The sequence below is a fragment of the Ictalurus punctatus genome, chromosome 9, assembly GCF_001660625.3.
Source record: "Ictalurus punctatus breed USDA103 chromosome 9, Coco_2.0, whole genome shotgun sequence".
Lineage (NCBI taxonomy): Eukaryota > Metazoa > Chordata > Actinopteri > Siluriformes > Ictaluridae > Ictalurus > Ictalurus punctatus.
Genome location: NC_030424.2, coordinates 28,742,236 through 28,762,500, shown reverse-complemented (window position 1 = coordinate 28,762,500; position 20,265 = coordinate 28,742,236). Strand labels below are relative to the sequence as shown.

General features: G+C 40.7%; 3 protein-coding genes across 5 annotated transcripts in view; 1 reads left to right on the top strand and 2 right to left on the bottom strand.

Moving 5' to 3' along the window:
• Positions 1-3,040, bottom strand: part of wdr43 (WD repeat domain 43) — a 16,152-nt gene extending 13,112 nt beyond the window's left edge. The window contains exons 1-2 of the mRNA XM_017476000.3: positions 2,765-3,040; positions 1-75 (exon numbers count right to left, since the gene is read on the bottom strand). The exon at positions 1-75 is cut by the window's left edge and continues 63 nt beyond it. Of these exons, the coding sequence (XP_017331489.1) occupies positions 1-75; positions 2,765-2,989 (300 nt within the window). The 5' untranslated portion in view covers positions 2,990-3,040. The remainder of the gene's footprint in view (positions 76-2,764) is intronic.
• Positions 3,041-5,763: 2,723 nt separating this feature from the next.
• Positions 5,764-11,832, top strand: trmt61b (tRNA methyltransferase 61B). The gene is made up of 7 exons (XM_017476001.3): positions 5,764-6,838; positions 7,281-7,383; positions 8,420-8,610; positions 9,271-9,362; positions 9,906-10,096; positions 10,300-10,383; positions 11,688-11,832. Exons 1-7 carry the CDS (start codon positions 6,116-6,118, stop codon positions 11,720-11,722), a joined length of 1,419 nt encoding a protein of 472 aa, XP_017331490.1. The 5' UTR covers positions 5,764-6,115; the 3' UTR covers positions 11,723-11,832.
• An 86-nt stretch (positions 11,833-11,918) lies between these two features.
• On the bottom strand, positions 11,919-18,458 carry spdya (speedy/RINGO cell cycle regulator family member A). Of its 3 annotated transcripts, none has more exons than XM_053682772.1 (7): positions 18,367-18,458; positions 16,270-16,542; positions 15,395-15,453; positions 15,157-15,242; positions 13,626-13,797; positions 12,551-12,867; positions 11,919-12,411 (listed from the first exon to the last, which is right to left on the bottom strand). In XM_053682772.1, exons 2-7 carry the CDS (start codon positions 16,529-16,531, stop codon positions 12,405-12,407), a joined length of 903 nt encoding a protein of 300 aa, XP_053538747.1. In that variant the 5' UTR covers positions 16,532-16,542; positions 18,367-18,458; the 3' UTR covers positions 11,919-12,404. The 3 variants fall into 3 exon arrangements, with proteins under 3 accessions (XP_053538747.1, XP_017331492.1, XP_053538746.1); XM_017476003.2 differs by having other exon boundaries at positions 12,591-12,867; XM_053682771.1 differs by lacking the exon at positions 18,367-18,458 and adding an exon at positions 18,025-18,142 and having other exon boundaries at positions 12,591-12,867.
• Between the last annotated feature and the right edge of the window lie 1,807 nt (positions 18,459-20,265).

The following is a 20,265-nucleotide window of genomic DNA, read 5'->3' as shown; positions in this document are numbered from 1 at the left end:
CAGAGCCAACAGATCCGACTGCTGAGCCGACGCCGGACCCGCTTCCGACTTCCTCTTCTTCCTCTGAGGCCCCTCCTATAAACACACACACACACACACACACACATTACTGAGATACACATCCCGTCAAAAGTTTAGACACACTCATACTTGATTTTTATTTTTTTTCCTACATTTTAGAATAATAATAAAGTCATCAGAACTCCGGACTAACACACATGGAATTATGGGAATCATGTTGTGATTTAAAAAATCCAAAATAAGTCAGAATAATTGAGTATTTTAGCATCTTCAAAGTCGACGTCTTTAAGCGTTTTTAACATCGTGAGAAACCTTTCAGTCGAGTCTCTGATGTGTGTTTTCTTTTTCTATTCCTACATAAACAGTTTTGTGTCGCCAGACAGTCGCAGAGGGCTTTTCACTGCACACTAGACTGCGTACGGTTGTGTGTGTCGGATTTGATCAGAATCCTGCGGCACATTGTGTCTTAGCGACATCACGTTGTGTAACTGTTCCAGCTACGAGCTTTTCTCCTCACGTCGCATATGAACCGTATTACGACCTGGTTATTTCACAAGCGCTCGATTTACACGTGACGTGGCGGTACGTAGAAAAAAAAAACGGGAGAGTTATACGGCGGCTTCGTTTTCCTCGGATTCGTCCCCGAATGTGGGGGGGGGGGGAGTTCAGTAGTCAGGGCGCTGACCAGGGAGGCGGCCATTTTAAGTTGCGTCTCAAATCACATAATCCCACTGGAACGTTCGCTCCTGAAAAAAGATCAAATAAAAATATCCCACAATGCACTGCAGACACCAGGGAGCTTCGTCGTCCTTTACAAATTTCGGCTGTACGCACGTCGTCATGGCGTCACACGACGGGTCTCGGTCCGGAACTAAAACGCCAGACCCCTGGACACGGATTACGACATCAAAACGTACAAAGTGTCTGAAAAGTGCCGTGAAAACCCCACGAGAGCAAAGCGGCAGAGGCGTAATTTCGTGTTTATCATTTACAACAAACACTCTGCAATTCCACCTCTCAGGTGATGTTCCGTGAGGTCCGCGTTTGGATTTCGCTCAACATGTTCCTGCTGGATCCTGACCGTTCATGCAGACGGAACGTAACGAGCGGAGGAAAAGACCTGCAAAAAGCATTCGTTATAAAATTTATAAAGAATATATATTGTTAAGACCATCGACTACTTCAATAGTTCTCAAAATGGGGGCCGCGATGTGGATCCCCGCACACGCTCAAAAGTTTGTGGACACTCGCCGGCAATGTTTCTCATGGTGTTGAAGTCCTTTTGATCTGAAGGTGTGTGATTAAGTTTTCTTTCATTAGAAAACTAACAATGTAAAAATACATATATATTTAAACGTTCGACTCGGAGGGAAATATTTTCCGAAAAGCAGCCGATAAGAGTCCGGCGTCGGTGTGAACTCCCTTAATACGGTTTAAAAACACATCTCGGGGAAATTCCTCAAGAAATCGGGTGAGAAAACGCCGAGACGACGTTTCTGGAATATTCTAGGTGAAAAGCGCGTCTACTTTGAAGATGATAAAATCCTCAGTTATTCTGATTTATTTTGGAATTATCACCACAACATAATTCCCATAATTCCATGTGTGTTCCTCAAGAGTTCTGATGACTTTATTATTATTATTATAGAATGTGGGGGAAAAAAATTCAAGCAAAACGACGAGTGTGTATTAAACGTGTTTATTCGTTAAAGTTTTAGGAAGGGATGTTAATGTGATGCACATTGTGTTCAAATCTACACATGGAAAGGTTAGAAATAAAAAAATAAAATAAAATAAAAACTTCAAATCACTGCCTGAAAGTTATCATACGTATTTGTGGTATTGTTCTTAAAACTAAATCTGTTACTGTATGTTTTTTTTTTTTTTTGGGGGGGGGGTTGTTCTCCCACACACACACACACACTCTAAAATGACTTGATGGTGTACTAAATTAAAAAAAAAAAATTAATTAAAAAAAAACAAGAAAGAAAAAAGTTGTAATTTACACCATCATAAAAGAAGAAAATCCCACAACATTTATGCACTTAGAAAATGAGAGAAATATCCTGAGGTTAGATTGATCATGAAGTTAAAGGAGTATTAAAGCTAAAAATAAGTGTTTAAAAGTAAAACATGATGAAGATGCTATGAAGTTTAAGGAGCTCTGAAGGAACTGTTCTTCTGATCACAATTCATTCACGAAAACAAGTTTACAACCAACACCAAGCTGCTGGAAGAAACACTAATCTGATACCCAGGGTTAAACTGATCAAAAGTTAAGCAGTAAAAAGCAGTGATGATTAAAATAATAAACCGAGGCCGTCTCTGAGGTGAGCATGTGCGCCAGAAACACATGTGCGTTTCACTACGTGGTGTTCGAAGCTAACATGCTAACCGAGCTAGCTAGAAAAGATCTCGGACAGGATGAAACGTGTCCGAATAACGTCTCGAGTGCGCTTGAGTTCATTTTAAGATGTTTTTAAAACGCCAGGAGTGGATCAAACGCTGTCTTAAAGGTTGTACACGTATAGAAATCCAAGCTAGCAAAGTTAGCACGCTGTGTCTAGCAGGCCCGTCTCTGTTAGTGGAGAAGGGGGTTAAAAAAAAAAATGACGCCGCGTCTCAATTTGAATTCTAGGACGCTAGGTAGTGTGCGCGAGGCGCCTTGGGAGAGATGTGTCATGGCGGATTGAAGTGCGCGCGAGTTAGGGAGCGAGGCGCGGTTTGGGATACGGCCGCGTACCTTGGTCGCTCGGCATGGTCCCCAGGCGATGCAAGTACAAGTGGCGCTGAGGTGCGCGGAAGGCACGTACTCGCGGTGGAGCGCGCGCGATTCGGCGTTCCAGACCCGTAGCCGCCCGTCCTGCGCGCACACGGCGAGGTAATGCCGCGAGTTCGGCGAGAAGGAGCACGGCAGCGTCGGCGCTGAAGAAGAAGGAGCAGCAGCACAGCCTCCGTCGGCCGCCATTCTCGGATCACTTGCGTGTGTCTGCGTCGCGCACGCGAGGTTGAGGAGAAGGAGGAGGAGGAGGAGGGGTAGTTGGGTAAACACGTGCTAGCGCTGAGGGTAGCAGCGCGCATGCGCGGGAAGTCATCATCACGTATTCAAAGTCTCTGTGTTCGGAAACTGATTTCTGTTTTTACGCAAATGTTCTGATTAAAGGTGCTTTAAGGTAAGTTTTTTTTTTTTTTTTTTTTTAATCTTTAAGATTAAATCTATAACGGTTAGGTGGATTTGACGTTTAGGAAACTCCGCCCCCAGGATCTACGGTGGCCTGTTGGGTGTTTATGAAATGAGAGAGGCGGCACATCCAAACACAAACACAAACAAGAACAAGCCTTCCGGACCGGAAGTCTGTTTTCCATATTGTCAAGGATACTCACAGGCTCGTCCTTCTTCTGATGCAGTTTTTGGAGCGAACATACTGCTATAAATTAAAAAATGTTAACGTGTGAATTAAAACTCGAATATGTTCTCTTTTTTTAAACTTATATGAGTAAAATAATAAAATTAGATACTTTCTCCTCACACCTCCAGGGTTGGGGGTTCGGTTCCTGTCGCTGCACTGTTTGTGTGTGTGTGTGTGTGTGTGTGTGTGTGTGTGTGTGTGTGTGTGTTTGCATGTTCTCCCCGTGCTGCAGGGGTTTCCTCCCACAGCACAAAGACATGCATGGTAGGCTGATTGGCATATCCAAAGTGTCCGTAGTGTATGAATGGGTGTGTGCATGGGTGTGTGCGTGTGTATGTGATTCTGCCCTGCGATGGATTGGCACCCCGTCCAGGGTGTACCCCGCCTTGTGACCGATGCTCCCTGGGATAGGCTCCAGGTTCCCTGTGACCCTGAAGGATAAGCGGTATAGAAGATGGATGGACTTTCACTCACTTTCAGTCAGCACTTTATCCTGGTCTGGGTCACAATCCCGGGAAAACTCTGCGTGAGGTGGGAATACACCCTGGATGAGACTCATTCACACCTAGGGTACATTTAACATAGCTAATCTACCTACTGGTATGTTTTGGGGATGTGGGAGGAAACCGGAGAACCCGGAGGAAACCCACATGGAATGTTCAAACCTCCAGTGACCTGAGCTCAGGATCAAATTGGGGATCCTGAAGCTGTGAGACAACAAATCTACTTAAAAAAATCCAGGAAGGCTACGGTAACACAAATAACCAGTCTGTACAACCGTGGTGAGCAGAAAAGCATCTCAGAACTCCTGTCAGCCAAGAACAGGAATCTGAGGCTACAGTGGGCACAAAAACCGGACGGTTAAAGCTGGGAAAAAGACCAGGCGACATAAAACTTGTGATTGCATATGAGAAACTAAATAATTTTGGAATGAGCAGCAAACTTTTGCTTGCTAATGAAGAAATGCGTCAGGGGTTCCCCAACTAGGGATCGCTTGAATTGTAAATGGGGTCACGAGAGACGCACAATCTTTTATTTTATTCACCTATTTTACAGATCAATATTAGAAAAAATCAAAGGCTTATGTTGTGTGCTAGTATTTTTAAATGTTACTGGAGGAAACATTCAGACATAGGAAATGAATTTAAGTGAATAGTGAACGTGTTATTTTCACTATCCTTTTTTCACTATCCTGACACACTGCACTTGTGCAGTTCAGCGATTAAAAATGGACAAATCTAATCCGTCCATCTACCTCAACCTACATCTACCAAACTAGCACTGTGTCTCAAATCGCATACTTATGTACTATTCTAGATTGTTCGTGAGTGCTAATACTGACCTGTTTTTCTGTTCCAGTTAGTGTTTCGAAAAAAAAAAAAAAAACAATAAAACTTCTCATGAGCTAACAAAAGATCATTTTGCATACCAGCTTTCTGGATTTTTTAAAAATTAGTAAATATATTCGAAGTTACTTTAACAGTAGTTAGTTAAAGTTAGTTAAAGTGTTAGTTAAAGGGTGTGCACACTTGTGTAACCAAGTTACTGTAATTTTGTCCTTTTTCTTTTTTTTTGTTCACCTGAAATGTTTCTACTTGTTTTTTTTGCTTGAATTTTGTCGCTTGGTATTTCACATTAAAGGTGGGAAAAGATCTGACATGATTTAAGTTGGTTTAATTTTTTAATATAACTAAGACCTGCAATTTTAACAGGGGTGTGTAGATTTTCTGTTATCCACTATATTACTTTAAAAATCACTGCTGCATTTTATTGTATAGTAATTTAAGATCTTTGTGTTTATGTCGACGTGTATATATCTATATATCTATCTATCTATCTATCTATCTATATATATATATATATATATATATATATATATATATATATATATATATATATATATGAAACTTTTCTGGCAAAACCTATGTGATTTTACTGTAGAAGATATTAGTGAACAAAAACTGTTTAAAGGAAAATAAGGAAATATCAAGTTTATCATATTTAATTCGAATTTCTTCACACGTATAATGACTATTAGATAGATAGTTTGCTTATTATGGCTACATTTTATATGTAGAAATATAATATTTGTATGTATTTATTCTGTAGAAATATATTTAAGGCTAAATACCATCTTCTATTGCTTTGGAAATCAGATTAAACATTCAATTAATTGATACTAAATTGCGCAGTATTTAACATCCCACTAGCATATAAGCCGTACAAATGTGACAAATGCGTACAATGTATTGGATGTATTGCCTTTTTTATATTTATATAAATATACATTTCCGTTTTATTTCTCTTTGTATTTACTGAAACAGCACGTCGGGTTTTTGCCGGCATCTTGTGGTCACTCTTTGTCCTGCAGCATGTTCGTCTCTTATTGATGACGTAGTCAAATCCAAAATGGCGCCGCTCTGTGAGAGTCACGCTGCGGTTGGATTTGTTTACTATCGCTTTCTCAGTGCATTGCTTTTAACGTGTCATTACATTTAAAGTCGCTTTCTGGTTCTGGAGTTTGCGCTTCTATTTTATTGATAGTTTTTCTTTAAGACAAAGCGCGTGCCCTTTGATTAGAATTGTTTGACATTTACGTGTACATTTTATATGTACGTACAATTAATGAATGAGAAACATTTCATCACTGGTAGAAACCCTGATAGTCTTACGAAGCTTAGCTGATGTCTGCCTTTGGGTTGTGTTTCAATTTGGGTCCCTCAATTAAAATGACACCAAGGCTGGCCCGAGTGTGTGCCACATGTTTAAGTCATAAGGTCAACCGGACTGATCTCAGAATCGCTTCATTCACTTGGATCAAGCGGTTTGGTACAGGTCCGGATGGAGGAGATGATGATTCTGGAGCACCGGTACCATCCAGTCCAGCGCTTTTTCCATTCTCAAAGGGAGCTTCTCGATTTGGGAGGCGACCCTTGTCACCTTTAGAGAGGGTGAGTCAAATGTTACCCCAGGAATCGTTAAGTGAGGAGGTCTGGGAACTCAGAGGGAAAAAACCAAGGGAAGAGAACGATGATACGGAAACACAGACTCCAAAGAAGCTCATCGAAGATCTAGATGTTCACGAACAAAGTGGAGATGGTGTTGTAAACGAAAGCAAAGAAGATTTGACGCACGTTCTACCTGGGGAGCGTCTGATGTGCTTCGGAGAAGTCCTCCTCGCTGAGTACCGCCGTAAACGAAGGCTGGAGTTACAGAAAATGTTCCAGCTGGAGAAAGGATCCAAGCTGGGGAGCAACAGTGGTTTCATAGCTCATGATGCCATCCAGGGCTGCCACGCTGGGACGGTTTTACGCACCAGCCTGGGGATCCCTATGCTCATCCGCAGGCCCAGTCTCGAAGAGTTCACGCTGTTTATGAAAAGAGGGCCTGCTATTGCTTACCCAAAAGTAAGCCTTTATACACTCACACGCCCATTTCTTTATATTCAGACACAGAGCTCGGGCTTTCACGGCTCTCTGGCCGTTCTGGGATGTGAACTTACAACCTTCTGGACACTAGTATGAAACCGTAAGCGCCTGAATTTATACTTTAGATCAGGGGTTCTCAAACTGTTTGCGAACAGGGACCGCAAAAAAATAAAATAAAACTGTCACCGACTGCATTGCATTTTATAAAACACGTACACGTATCCTGTCGTGCTTCATACGCACGGTCGGAGTCATATACGCGTTTCTCTACTCGCACTAACGGACAGTTCAGATGTTGAAAAGAGAAACGATTTTGATTAAATCACGTTACGAGAGCAGTGGCGTTCTCTACATCTACAAAAAAAAAACAGAAATAAAAAGTGGTTCGACACGTGACTCGTTTCCCCTCGTCTCTCTGCAGGACGCCAGCGCCATGCTGATGATGATGGACGTTAACGAGGGAGACTGCGTGCTGGAGTCGGGCTCTGGATCCGGGGCCATGAGTCTCTTCCTGTCCCGAGCAGGTTCTTTTCTTTTTATCTACACACGACGGAGGTTAATTCAGACCCACAAAATGCCAGAATGATTCTCAACCTTACGCTATCTCTGTCAGACACGTGTAGCCTTGGTATGACAGATAGCTGGGATAGATTAGAGAGATAAATAGATGGATGACTTTATTAATCCCAAGCGGGTAAATGAAGGTGTCTTCGCAGCCAGGTGCATTAAGTACAGTCACAATACAGTATAATCGCAGTACAATGTCAAATGAATGCAATGAGTACCACTGAGGTAGTGCATATAGAAGGAGGGATACGAATATAGCGGAAGCTTTGCACAGTTAAAAACTTCACCATGTGAAGTAAGGGGATAAGGTGCAGAGACGACATGAGACAGACCAGTCTGTAGGTGTATAGATCCCATAAACTGTCTAAATATAATCGAAATGTAATGTAGATATGGTATACGCAGAAATTCTGAACCAGATATATAAATATGATTGTAAATATTATGTATAAGTGGCGTGCAAAAGATGAGAGGTCATTTAAAGTCCAGCTCCTGACCGTAGGTCTAACAGGCAGAGATGAATTCATCTAACAAGAGTGTGTGAGGAGGTATAAAGGTCGGGTGAGTTATAAAGTTTGACGGCAGCAGGCAGGAATGATTATGGATCGGACTAACCCTAACCGTATGCTTTTAAAATAGTCCTTCTCTATGTCATCGTTCGCGATTGATATCGGTTCTCCCTCACGTTCTCATCAGTTAATCATGTATCGATCCGAGGCTCCTGAATTACACACTCGTATCGTACCAGGTTCACAGGTATCGTCAAACATCGAAGACTTCTAAAGGGTTTCGACTTGAAATCACATCATTTTTAGCTCATGAAATGAAAGCGTGTGCGCTACATCGGGGGTGGAGGTTTTAGACTAACGTCAGTAGACGAGCAGTCTCGATAACTGGCAGTCGGTTCTGCTTCCGTTAGGAACCTGCTTGAAGGACCCCATCTGACTAGCTGCTCTGTGTGTGTGTGTGTGTGTGTGTTCATCCCCCCCTCAGTGGGCTCTAGTGGAAGCGTGCTGAGTGTCGAAGTAAGAGCGGACCACCACAGACGGGCCGTGTTAAATTACGAGCGCTGGCGTTCGTCCTGGAGGCTGCGCAGTGGAAACGAGTGGCCTGAAAACGTCCACTTCCACCTCGGAGATCTCACAAACGCCGCCCCCTCGCTTGCCGGGCGGAGCTTCAATTCCGTAAGGGGTCCGAACACTGCAACTTAGCACGTTTATCGAGTTAGGAAGAAAACCACGTGTCATGCTGTTAGTGGAAAATAATCAACCCGACCCTCTCCAGTACAAAAAGTGTTTTATTCCTCTTACACCACGAGTTTCCAATGATTACATTTTTATATTATATTCTATATTTTAAACAAGTTATAGCAGCGATAAACGGTCGTTCCCTCCCCGGCCTCTCTTTATCCTCTCTTAAAATTAATAAGACAGAAAAAAACTCAGAAAAATGAGCGCCGTCACCGAGAAAACTGAAATTTACAGCGTCACCTCCGACTGCGACAGAGCGCTGACGCCGGAGACCCCTTGAACAAACGTCCACACGGAAACGTCACCGTATCAACTATTACGCTTTTAAAAAAATAAATAAATAATCGGTTGTTGCTATATAACGTATTAGAACGAGCGCATTTATATTAACCCTGTGCTTTGCAGCTGCGCTACTGCCAGAGCCGCCGGCACAGGAAACTAATCAACTGAGCAATTAGAAAATACTTTTAGAAAGATTTTAAAAACATTGTTGTGTATTTTACAGAACGAGTTACACCTGCAAAATACCTCGAAGTTATTGGTCTAGTGCGGCAGATTTCAGTTTGTACTGGTGTGTGTGTGTGTGTGTTTCAGGTGGCTCTGGATATGATTAACCCTCATCTGGCTTTACCCACAGTCGTACCTCATCTCCATACAGGAGGTGTGTGTGCCATCTATCAGGCCAAGTAAGCCCCCGCCCCCCCCCCCCCACCTTTAATAAGTAGACACTTTGCTCCTCTTGTATTATATTCAGTATAGTCTTCGAACCTGTTGTTTTACTGTTTGTGCACTTGGACTAAAGTTGTCCTTTTATTTATTTATTTATTTATGGCTGCTTACTTTTTGTATTACTTAAAAGGGTTTTTTAATTTTTTTAAATTTTGGTACTTGGATCTTAAATGATCCTTTTTGTTGTTAGCACGTATACAACGCAGCGTTCGTCTCGTCTCTCAGGTCACGGAGACGCTTCGTCTTCGTTAAAAAAAAAAAATTAAATAAATGATAAAACACGATATTTTCTAGACACGATAATTTCCCGGAGAAAAGGAATCTTCAGCTACGGGAACAAGCGTCCGATCAGGTCGTACCGGCTGACCTGGGCAGAATTTGAATTTGAATACACCACTGTAGCGTTGTTGTTTACTGAAATCCTGTAGATCTCGACACGTTTGAACACGGGACACTTTTCCCTCCTTTAATCCGTCACGCACCTGTATGACGCACGCCAGCGTTACGCAGATCATCGACTTGATGGAAGGACTGCGCTGCTCCACACTCCCTCTGGTGTGCGAACGCGTCGTCGAGGTGCAGTACAGGGATTGGCTGCTCGCGCCGTCGCTCCAAAAAGACGGCTCCTTCAACCGGCGGAAAAAACCCCCGGGTGAAGAAACCGCGGAGAGCGAGAACGACGACGCGGAAGGTAACGTTTTTTTTTTTTTTTTTACTGTATATTTTAACAGTATGCTTCTATCTAAAACTTCCACTGTATTCAAAAAAAAAAAAGAAATAATGTTTACGTCATGCAGAGATGTGAACTAATAAACAGAAATGTTAATCGTCCAGTGCTATTTACATCATTCTAACAGATAATTTACAGCGATTATGTTCCGTTTTGGGTTTTAGAAGGACACGAGAGTCCAGCACACTTCCCCTTCGGGAGCGTCCCGTACATCGCTCGGCCACACCCCGAACAGAACGGACACACGGGTAAGCGTGATCTGCGGTATACGTTTCTGGACCGGTGTGATCCGGTCTTAAAACAGTGATCTGCTGCAAAAGATTTTGATCAGGTGTCGTCTGGTGCTGAAGTTCCACATCCACGCTGATCTTCTGCAGGAGTTTTTGGTCGCTCCACCATGACCCGTAAACACCCCCCCCCCGTCCCCCTACAATAGGGGTAGTACAGTACCCTGGTTGTATAAGTTTGCACACCCCTAAACTAACACCTTTTAGATTTTTTCACAGCGTTCAATCGTTGTTGAGTAAGAGTCGATCCGTTCGGAGCGTCTCGACTGAGCAGTACAATATTTTTCCATTCTCCCTTGTAAAAGCGTTCTAACTCTGTCAGACTGGCGGGGCATCTCCTGTACACAGCCCTCTTCAGGTCACCACACAGATCTTTGATTGGATTTAGGTCTGGACTCCAAAACCTTGCAGTCGTTTTGGTGAAGCCGTTCCTCTGTCGGTCTGGAGGTTTGTTTCGGGTCGTCGTCATGCTGAACGGTGAGATTCCTCTTCGTCTTAAGTGCTTTAGCAGAAGATTTAAGGTGTTGCTCCAAAAGCGACTGGTATTCGGAGCTCTTCGTGATTCGCTCCACCCTGATTACAGCCCCAGTTCCATCCAGCTGAAGAACAACAGCCCCAAAGTACGATGCAGCCACCACCGTGCTTCACCATGGGGATGGTCTATTTTGGTGATGTGCTGTGTTGTTTGTTTGTTTTTTTTTGTGCCAAACATATTTTTTGGTATTATGGCCAAAAAGTTCACCTTTGGTCTCATCAGACCGTAACGAACTATTCCACATGGTTTTGGGAGATTGGATGCATTTTCTATTTTTGGTTAAAAAAGCCTTCCATCTTGCCACCCTACCCCGTCGCCCAGGGATGGGAGTGATGGGATCCACTGCAGATGTTTCCAACGCGAAGTGATCCATGCTAGAAGTTTCTGAACCAGTGTTGATCATATGGACAGGCTGATATGATCCACTGAGAAAGTTTCCAATTCAGTGTAGATCAAACTACAAAAGGTTTTTACTAAAGAGTAATCCACTGTGAACGTTTCTAATATCGTGTAATCCACTGCAGCGTACGGATTACTGTGGAAATTTCTAGTTCCAGTCTGTATGTTTATCCGTAGTCCCCCTTTTGGGAAGTTTTTCTCTGTACATTTTACGTTAGGTGTACCCCGAATAATTATTTTTAAAGCATCAGATGAAATGAGGAAAATCTTCAGCGTTAAAATCAAAACCACCTAACCTAATGCTTTCCATTCTTTTTTTTTTTCCTTCCAGCGTTCCTTGTGAAACTGAGGAAAATATCCAAATAGCTGTTGTATAACTCCAGCACCTATGAAGACCCCGAAGCAAGCTTATGATAAACTACATTCACAAATGATGCTTTTGGTCCGTTTTGCAATAAAAAAATCTATTCAACAAACCACACTGTACTGATCGGATTGTCTTAACAGCCGGATTATTTCGATATTAAAAGCGTCCTCTGAAAAATCACGGGCCATTCATTAGTGCGTTTATTTCATTGGTTTATTTGAATTTTAAACACAACGCAGTAACAGTTCTTTTACAAGCCTTAAATGATAAGTTATTTCCGTTTTGTTTTATCGTGTACGACCGGGAAAGCCGTTGAACGTCTCGTGGCGTGCGTGTGATGTGCTTTAGGCTCTTCGAAAAAAAACAAACATTCCTATTAAAGTGTCACGTGAACAGCTAGTACTTCATAGATAAATAGCGATAATGATAAACACGTGTGACAGGATGAAAAGTGCATGTGAACAGTAAATACTGAAGCCTTTGCACGTGAACGCGGCTCGTTCTGGCAGTCGATCCGTTCGACAACGTTCCCTTGACGCGTGGGTAGCGTTACCTGATGACGCACGTTTCCAAATCATAGCGGTTTCTAGGTAACGGACGATGTGTTACTGGTTGCGATCGAGACTCTAGTCCTTGTCGATCCAGTCTGTGGAATCGTCATGGCCGGATTCGCTGTGAACGTCACTCCCTGTTTGTAAATTAAAAAATACGGGATTGTAAAACGTACACTACGAGCTAGCTGCAATTAATTTATGGGGAGGAGAAATAAATAAATAAACAAATAAATAAATAAATAAAGCGGGGGTAGGGGAAAGGAAAAGTATTACATGTCTTCAGATTCACCAGTACAGCGCTTTACTGTCCCACCTGCTGGGCTGTGTGTGCAGTAGCAGGAGGCTTTACTGCGGGACCAGACTAATTTCTGGGTCTTGGGTGTTTCCTGGGGACTCGGGCTGAGTGTGAGGGGAAGAGGGGACGAGGAGAGGTATGAGGCTTTAGCACACAGAGCACAGGGCTCGGGAGAGGCAGCTGGACCTCGCGGGATCTGTACCTCCTCCCTGTCCCGGTACTGCCGCTGAGCCCCGCTGTGGTGAGCAGCTCGCTCTCGCTGCCAAATGAAGTGAGACGGAGCGATGGCCATCACCTGATCTCACACACACACACACACACACACAGAGGAATGTATGACGTGGGCTGCAACAATTAAAACGATTAAAGTGCCGGTCACACTAGTAATTTCTTCGGCAACTAGGTATGACCTCACACGCCAACGTTAACACACAGTATTCCTGTACGCAGCGACGCTGCAATCCAGGCGGCTTCTCTTCTGATGTTGATTTTATATTCGTTTAAAGCCCTGTTTTATAAAATGTTCTTGATTTTCTGAAGAGGTCGTTTTTACTGGAAACAGAGCTCCAAGGTCGGCTGAGATGGCCGGCTTTTATGTTCTCTTTTTCTCGGGCACGATAGATCGCACCGGCACACAGCTGGTGTTATTTGCAACCTACTGAAGAGGTCTTTTTAATAGTTATAAGGAGGTGGAACTGTATAACCTGTAAAAACTGGTTGGCGATTAGGCACCATCTATATGCTTCAACTGTACGGGTTGTGCACGTTGGGACCTCTGGTGTTCAAACCGTACAACTGCATTAGGTGGATAATTAATAACAAATTTGCACCACGATGCATTGTGTCACAATGTATTGTTACACCTAATATCTAGATAGAAGTTGTAAGCCCTCCCTCGTTGGTAGTGGACCTGTGATAGGGGCGAGCTAGAGTGGGAATTCACAAATGTAGATATAGATGTAGATGTAGTTCCCTAATGAACAAGTCAGATACTACAGTGGTGCGGACAACCTCCCTGAAATGCCATGAGGAAGACGTGAGGTGGATTGTTACCTCCTCACAGCAGCGGCGGCTGACTGCAGCCCGGTACTCGATGCGAGCCCACAGCTTGTCCCTTTGCTTCAGGAAACGAGGGAACTGCTTCCTCCAGCTTTTTCCCAGAGCCCAGGGGAAGATCTCGTACTTTTCCTCCTCTTCATCCTCCTCCATGGTGTTTGCTAGGTATCTATGACACACACCAAGAGTGATGCAGTCAGGGCTAAAAGTGGTCCGAGTCCACTTACGAGAACTGATTTTATTTATAAAACCAAGTTGAAAAACCAAATAATAATAATAATAATAATAATAATAATAATAAATAATAATAAAGTCACCAAAACTCTGGAGTAACACAAATGGAACGGGAATTATGTTGTGATAAAAAAAAATAAAATAAAATCCAAAATAAATCAAAATAATTTAGTATTTTATCATCTTCAACTAGACGCCATTTTTGCCTAGAATTTCCAGAAACGTATTCTTGGCATTTTCTCATCCGATTTCTTCTGGAATTTCCCCCGAGATGCTTTTTAAATAGCATTAAAGGAGTTCCCGCCTTCGCTGGACTCTTATCGGCTGCGTTTCCGAATATTTCCCTCCGAGTCGAACGTTTAAAAAAAAAAAAAAAAAAAAAAAATTGTAAATAAAGTGTTAGTTTTCTAATGAAAGAAATTAATACGATGATATTTTCGTCTACAACACCGATTTCAAACATTTAATCATACACCTTCAGATCAAAAGGTTTTTAACATCAGGAGAAACATTTGTCAAGTGTATCCAAACTTTTGACAGGTAGTGTGTGTGTATATATTATATATACACACATACACAAACACATCCTTTAAGTGCTGTACAGCATTAATTCACTTTACCAGTTGATATGCATGAAACCCACCAGGAGCTGCAATTCATCATCTTGACCACAAGGTGTCACCAGTACGCACTGTATTGAAAATATAACAGACTAATTGCACGTTAGAAAAGTGACCTGGTCTTTTCCCAAGTCTTCAGCTGTCCAGTTCGTGCCCATGATCGCCTAAGATTCCTGTTCTTGGCTGAAAGCAGTGGAACCTGATGTTGTCTCCTGCTGTTGTAACCCGTCCACCTCGCGGTTCGATGTTTTGTGCATGCTGAGATGCTTTTCAGCTCACCATGGTTGTAAAGAGTGATAATTTGAGTTGTTATATCCTTCCTGTCAGCTCAAACCAATCTGGCCATTTTCCTCTGACCCCTCTCATCACTTTTTCTTCATCCTGATGTTTGACGTGGACCTTAACTAAAGTTCTCGACCTGTATGTGCATGATGTTATGCATTGTTCTGCTGCCACATGATTGGTTGATTAGATAATTAAACTCTATATACAAATAATCAATAACTGCTTTTGCTGTTGTCACTCAGACCATTCCGGTAAAACCAAAACCCCAAGTCATACCGGCTCCTGTTTAAGCCAGTTCTTATTATTAAACATGGAGAGAAAGAAAAAGACATGAACTTTATCCACATTAGGATTTTTGCTGAAATACCGCTTTAATGAAATGAACTTACAGCGCGATAAAGAAGTTCATCCTGCTGTGCTCGCTGATGCTGAAGCGCGCCCTCTTGAAGTAGACGAACGTCATGGCGAGCAAATACTACAACAAACAAAAAAAAGTGGATTACAAAGTAAAAACCTGTTGTTTTTCTTACCTTGTACATAAAAAATCCTGAAATATAAATATTACCATCTGTAATAGCATTGTTCATTTTGTTAAAAACTAAATCGAACTGAATTTGACTTTAGTACCTTATCTGTAATTTTGCAACAGCAGTCCATCCACAGAAAATCCTGGATGAGATCGTCGTCTAAGAAAAGAAAAAAAACAAGTGACGCAGTAAGAAACAGACAAAAAAATTGCCGAATTAATAATATTCAGGATTAACCTCAGAAGGTTTTCTGGATCCTTAGATGTAAAAAAACAAACAAACAAATAAACTAGGAATAATGCGCTTTTGGTCAACAGGTAGGTTGTTTTAGAGTTTTGGGGCACCAAACATTTCCCTTACATATCCTCATGGTCTCAGATCCCTCACCATGTATTCTCCAACCTCATCAGGCGTTATAGGAGAAGACTCCGAGCGGTCATCTTGTCAAAGAGAGGTAGCACAAAGTACCGACTAAAAGGGTGCCAATAATTGTTGCACACCTATATTTAACAGCGATTTTTCCCCATGCGAGTGTTTTTGTGAATTTTTTCAAACCAAAGATCAAAAGGTTAAACAATTAAGACAAGTTTTCACAGCCTTGTTTGCTCATATTTGCTTTTTTCTTTTCTGATACCGATACGAACACTGAAGCCTTGATAACATCCCAAACAAAAATCACTTATATTGCAAATTACATTTTAATTAATAATAAGTATAGATATGAAAATCAGTCCTAACAAAAAAAAAAAATCTTTATAAGTAAACATTTCTGGTTCCAAATAGAAAAACCAATCTTCACAATCTGTCACAGGATCGGATTGAATCCGCTCAGATCTTTAGCCGGTATCGGCCTGATGGTAATCTTGGGTATTGGATCGGCGTAATCTTTTTTCATTACGACAGATCTGACATAAAATAAACCATCAAAACATTAAGAATACCGTAAAACTATCTACACCATCAGTTTATCCTCACCAAAAAGCCTGAAGTAAGCAGCCATCTCCTGGCGCTGGACGACCAGGGTCGGACCCCACAGGTGTTTGCTCAGACAGGAGATCTGACCGCGATGCCGAGTCGTGCCATTGTTCTGGCTCTTTCCCGGCGGTCCCCGAGGGCCCTGAACGTTCGGACGCTTCACCCGAAGGCCTCGTCGGAGCTGAAGGCTGTGAGCCACCGCCGATCCGATACGTAACGTGATGGACGGTGGAGTCTCGGCACGGTTGAGCTGCTTCATCATGCTCGTACAGCCTGAAACGATACGGAAAGAACAAAAAGTAGGAGTCTTTTATATTCCACATCACAACCACGTTTTATCATCAAATACGTTTATATCTTTTCTGCAATACCGTATACCAAACTATCCCGAATAAAGAGGTTGACCAAATATACGGCTGGATAAAGTATTACACAGCTAGCGATTGTCTGACGTTGGTTCTCAGAACGTTCTGGAAACGTTTGTTTTTGGATCCTGAAATGAATCCTCTTTTTTAGGTCCCATTTGATTTTCCAGGAAAGCTTTCTTTACTGAGATATAATGTTTTATAAAGAAAAACATTAAACAGTTTTTAAACGTAGTAACCCAGGATGGTTTGGAGAACCTTCCTCTAACATTCTGGTAACCTTTACATTATTAGAACCTATCGGGAAATTGACGGTGAAAGCAGCCATGTTGACATGACAACATACACTGAACTCTGGGTTGAAGAAACCTTCCAGATTTTCCAAGCAGGTATTCCAAGATTAATCAGGGAACGTTTATTTATTTTTATTGTAAGGGGGTTGATTTTTCCTTTTTAGGAGGTCAGAAATTTTGTCTTACAAGCTTCCATCGAATGCAGCACATCTATGATATTTTTATGTATAGAACCTAAAAACGTCACGGAACTTTCAGAACATCCTGTAAGACACTGCTATGGGAACGTTCCTAGAACGTTAGTTTGTAGTAAAAAATTACATACCCATTTGGCAAACTTCCCTTTATGAGAGCAAAGAAGAACGTTACAGGAACGTTCGTTTGGAATATACCTATTTATTACGAGACGATGAAAGAATGTTGCGGAAACGTTCCTGGAAGGTTAGTTTGGAATATACCTATTTGACAAACCTTTTGTTATGAGACGATGAAAGAACGTTGAGGAAACGTTCCTGGAAGGTTAGTTTGGAATATACCTATTTGACAAAGCTTTTGTTATGAGATGATAAAAGAACGTTGAGGAAACGTTCCTGGAGGGTTAGTTTGGAATATACCTATTTGACAAACCTTTTGTTATGAGACGATAAAAGAACATTGCAGAAACGTTCCTGGAAGGTTATTTTGGAACATACCTATTTGACAAACCTTTTGTAATGAGATGATGAAAAAACGTTGAGCAAACGTTACTTGAAGGTTAGTTATTAGTTACCAAAAAAAAGCAACGTTTGGCAAAAGTTTAACGCAAGTTGTTCCATAACCGTGAGCGATGGATGTGTTTTAAAGTTCCCAGAAGCAGCATTGGCTTCATTAAAAAAAAAAAAAAAAAATACCTCACGAGAACGTCATGAAAAGGTTCCCAAAAAGAAACCCAAAGGGGAGCCAAATGTTAATATTAATGATAATATTATTTTTGCAAAAACAAATAAACAATTCATTAAACAAAAAAAACTTTCCTTTTCCACACTTAGTGTGAGATTAGTTTCACAGATTAGTTTGTTATACACAACATTACTAAATAAATATAAACAAACTGATACCTTTCTCGAAACAACAACCTGTAGTTATGTCACAACATCTTTTTTCTTGTCCTATCTTTGAGGCAAAGTGAATAAAACTGAATAATAAAGATGTTTTCAGTGCAGAAACGTCACGTCACATTACGTCACAGAATTAGAACTAGATGCTAATTAGCTAGCATTAAATTAGTAAAATTAGCTACGTAGCTGTCAGACTAAATGACCACAGTACGCGGATAAATTAATCGCACAGCGACGACATTTACACACAGTAAAGAATATGTAAATATATGTGAAGTTTTTCGCTAGCAAAGCTGTTTTTTCATCTTTATTTAAACTATTTTAAAATAGAATTGTACTCACTTTGGAACCGTGCGTACGTGCGAACGGTAAGTGGCGGCGCGCGCACGTCTGCCCTTACTCCATGACTCACTTTAATGATTCGGTTCGTTCGAATGAATCGTTGCCCGATTAATTCGAACGAACCGAATCATTAAAGTGAATATGTTTTATTATATACAAAGATATATATTAGTTGATCAAATGTTTAGCTTCATTCTTTCCTAATGTTTATTTATTTATTTATTTATTTATTTCGAATTATGAACATGGTTTTGAAGTAACAGTTTGGGGAAGTGAGTTTTCTTGGAGGGAATGCATCCGAAGACAGCGAGTAAGTTTCCATTATTTTGTCAGATTATATGTTCTGTTCTTTCGTCTGATTATAATATGTTTGCTAGAATGCAGCTTAAGTTTTTGAAGATCTTTATTTCCTAAATTTTCTAAAGGTTCCCGAATCCAATGTGTCTTTGTGTTCCTCATCAGTATCGGTGTGTGCAACAAAGCATTAAAGCCGGACAAATTCATCTCTGTTTATGTTTTAAAGGCATTCTTTTATTTCTATATTCCTATATATGCAAGGAAAACAATGCATATTTTTCTCTCTAAAGTAAACACTTCAACTTTTCACTTCAAGTGGCTTTGTTGTTTGCCAAAATGAATTTCCTGGTTAAATTAAATTTTTAAAAAGGTTAAAAAACAATAATAATAAAGGATTGTGTTGGAACAGTTGACTGTTAAATTGTTTTCATTTGTCCATATTAAAGTCCTGGGTATTTTTGGGTGCTAAACAAAAATTATGAAATCATGGCGCATTAGCTTTTTAAAAAAAAAAAAAATAAAAAAAAAAAAAAAATTTATTCATCAGCTACGTCTAAAACTTTGGATGGAAACAATAAATCCGGCAAACATTCATTTATTTATTTCTCTTTAGTCACACAACATTGGCATGCATGCTATATTTATTGTCATATAAGTACAGTTATATGTGTTAACTAATATAGTACAGGTAATACAAAAAATAATCAGCCCAGTGATTTCTGATTACAATTTTTTTTTATTTTTTTTTTTTACTTTTTGTAATTTTCTTTACAGATAATAACAGATGTTTACAGAAATAAATGAAACATGTATGATCAAAAGCAGATTTATGAATAAATCAAAGCATTAAAGTATCTCCAGGACACAACTTTGACCATCGAGTTTAAGTGATAAAATCACAATTTACAGCTTTTAACATAAGTGCATATGCTTGCACCTTTCTCTCGCGTTCTTCCCGTTGAAAATTCGGTGAATGACCAAAGCCTTGTACTTGTACAAGTGCTGCTTGCAGGTATTATGGGAGTGCTTCGATTTGCCGCATATTAGCTTTATCTCCTGTCAAATAATCAACCATAAAACAACAACAACAACAACATTTCAGTCACAACGTCAGGTCATTACTCACATAACTGTATAAAAAGATGTACATTTCATCTTTCATTACCTTATCAATCTGTTTCATCACCAGAATCATCAGATTTTTAACAGCCTTCTTACACATCCCACACATGATGTGCACATCCTGCAATTATAATAATAAATAAGGAATGAAATAAGATTACCAAATATATTTCTTTACTAAACGAAACAGTGAGCTGTGATTAACATAGCATGAATGTTATATTTCAGAATAATGACTTAGTAATTAAACACAGAATGAAATTTTTTTTTTTTTTAACCTGTGTTTGGACTACATGCTTGTCGAGAAGTTTAACATCGGTCTTGTCCGGTGAATCAAGCGATCTTGGTGAACCATCACATCTAACAAGGACTGGAAAGAAAGAAAGAAAGAAAGAAAGATAGAATATATCTAGGTTAAAGAAATCATGCATCTTTTTTTTTTTTTTTTTTTTTGCATTCAACAGATGTTCAATTGACAGA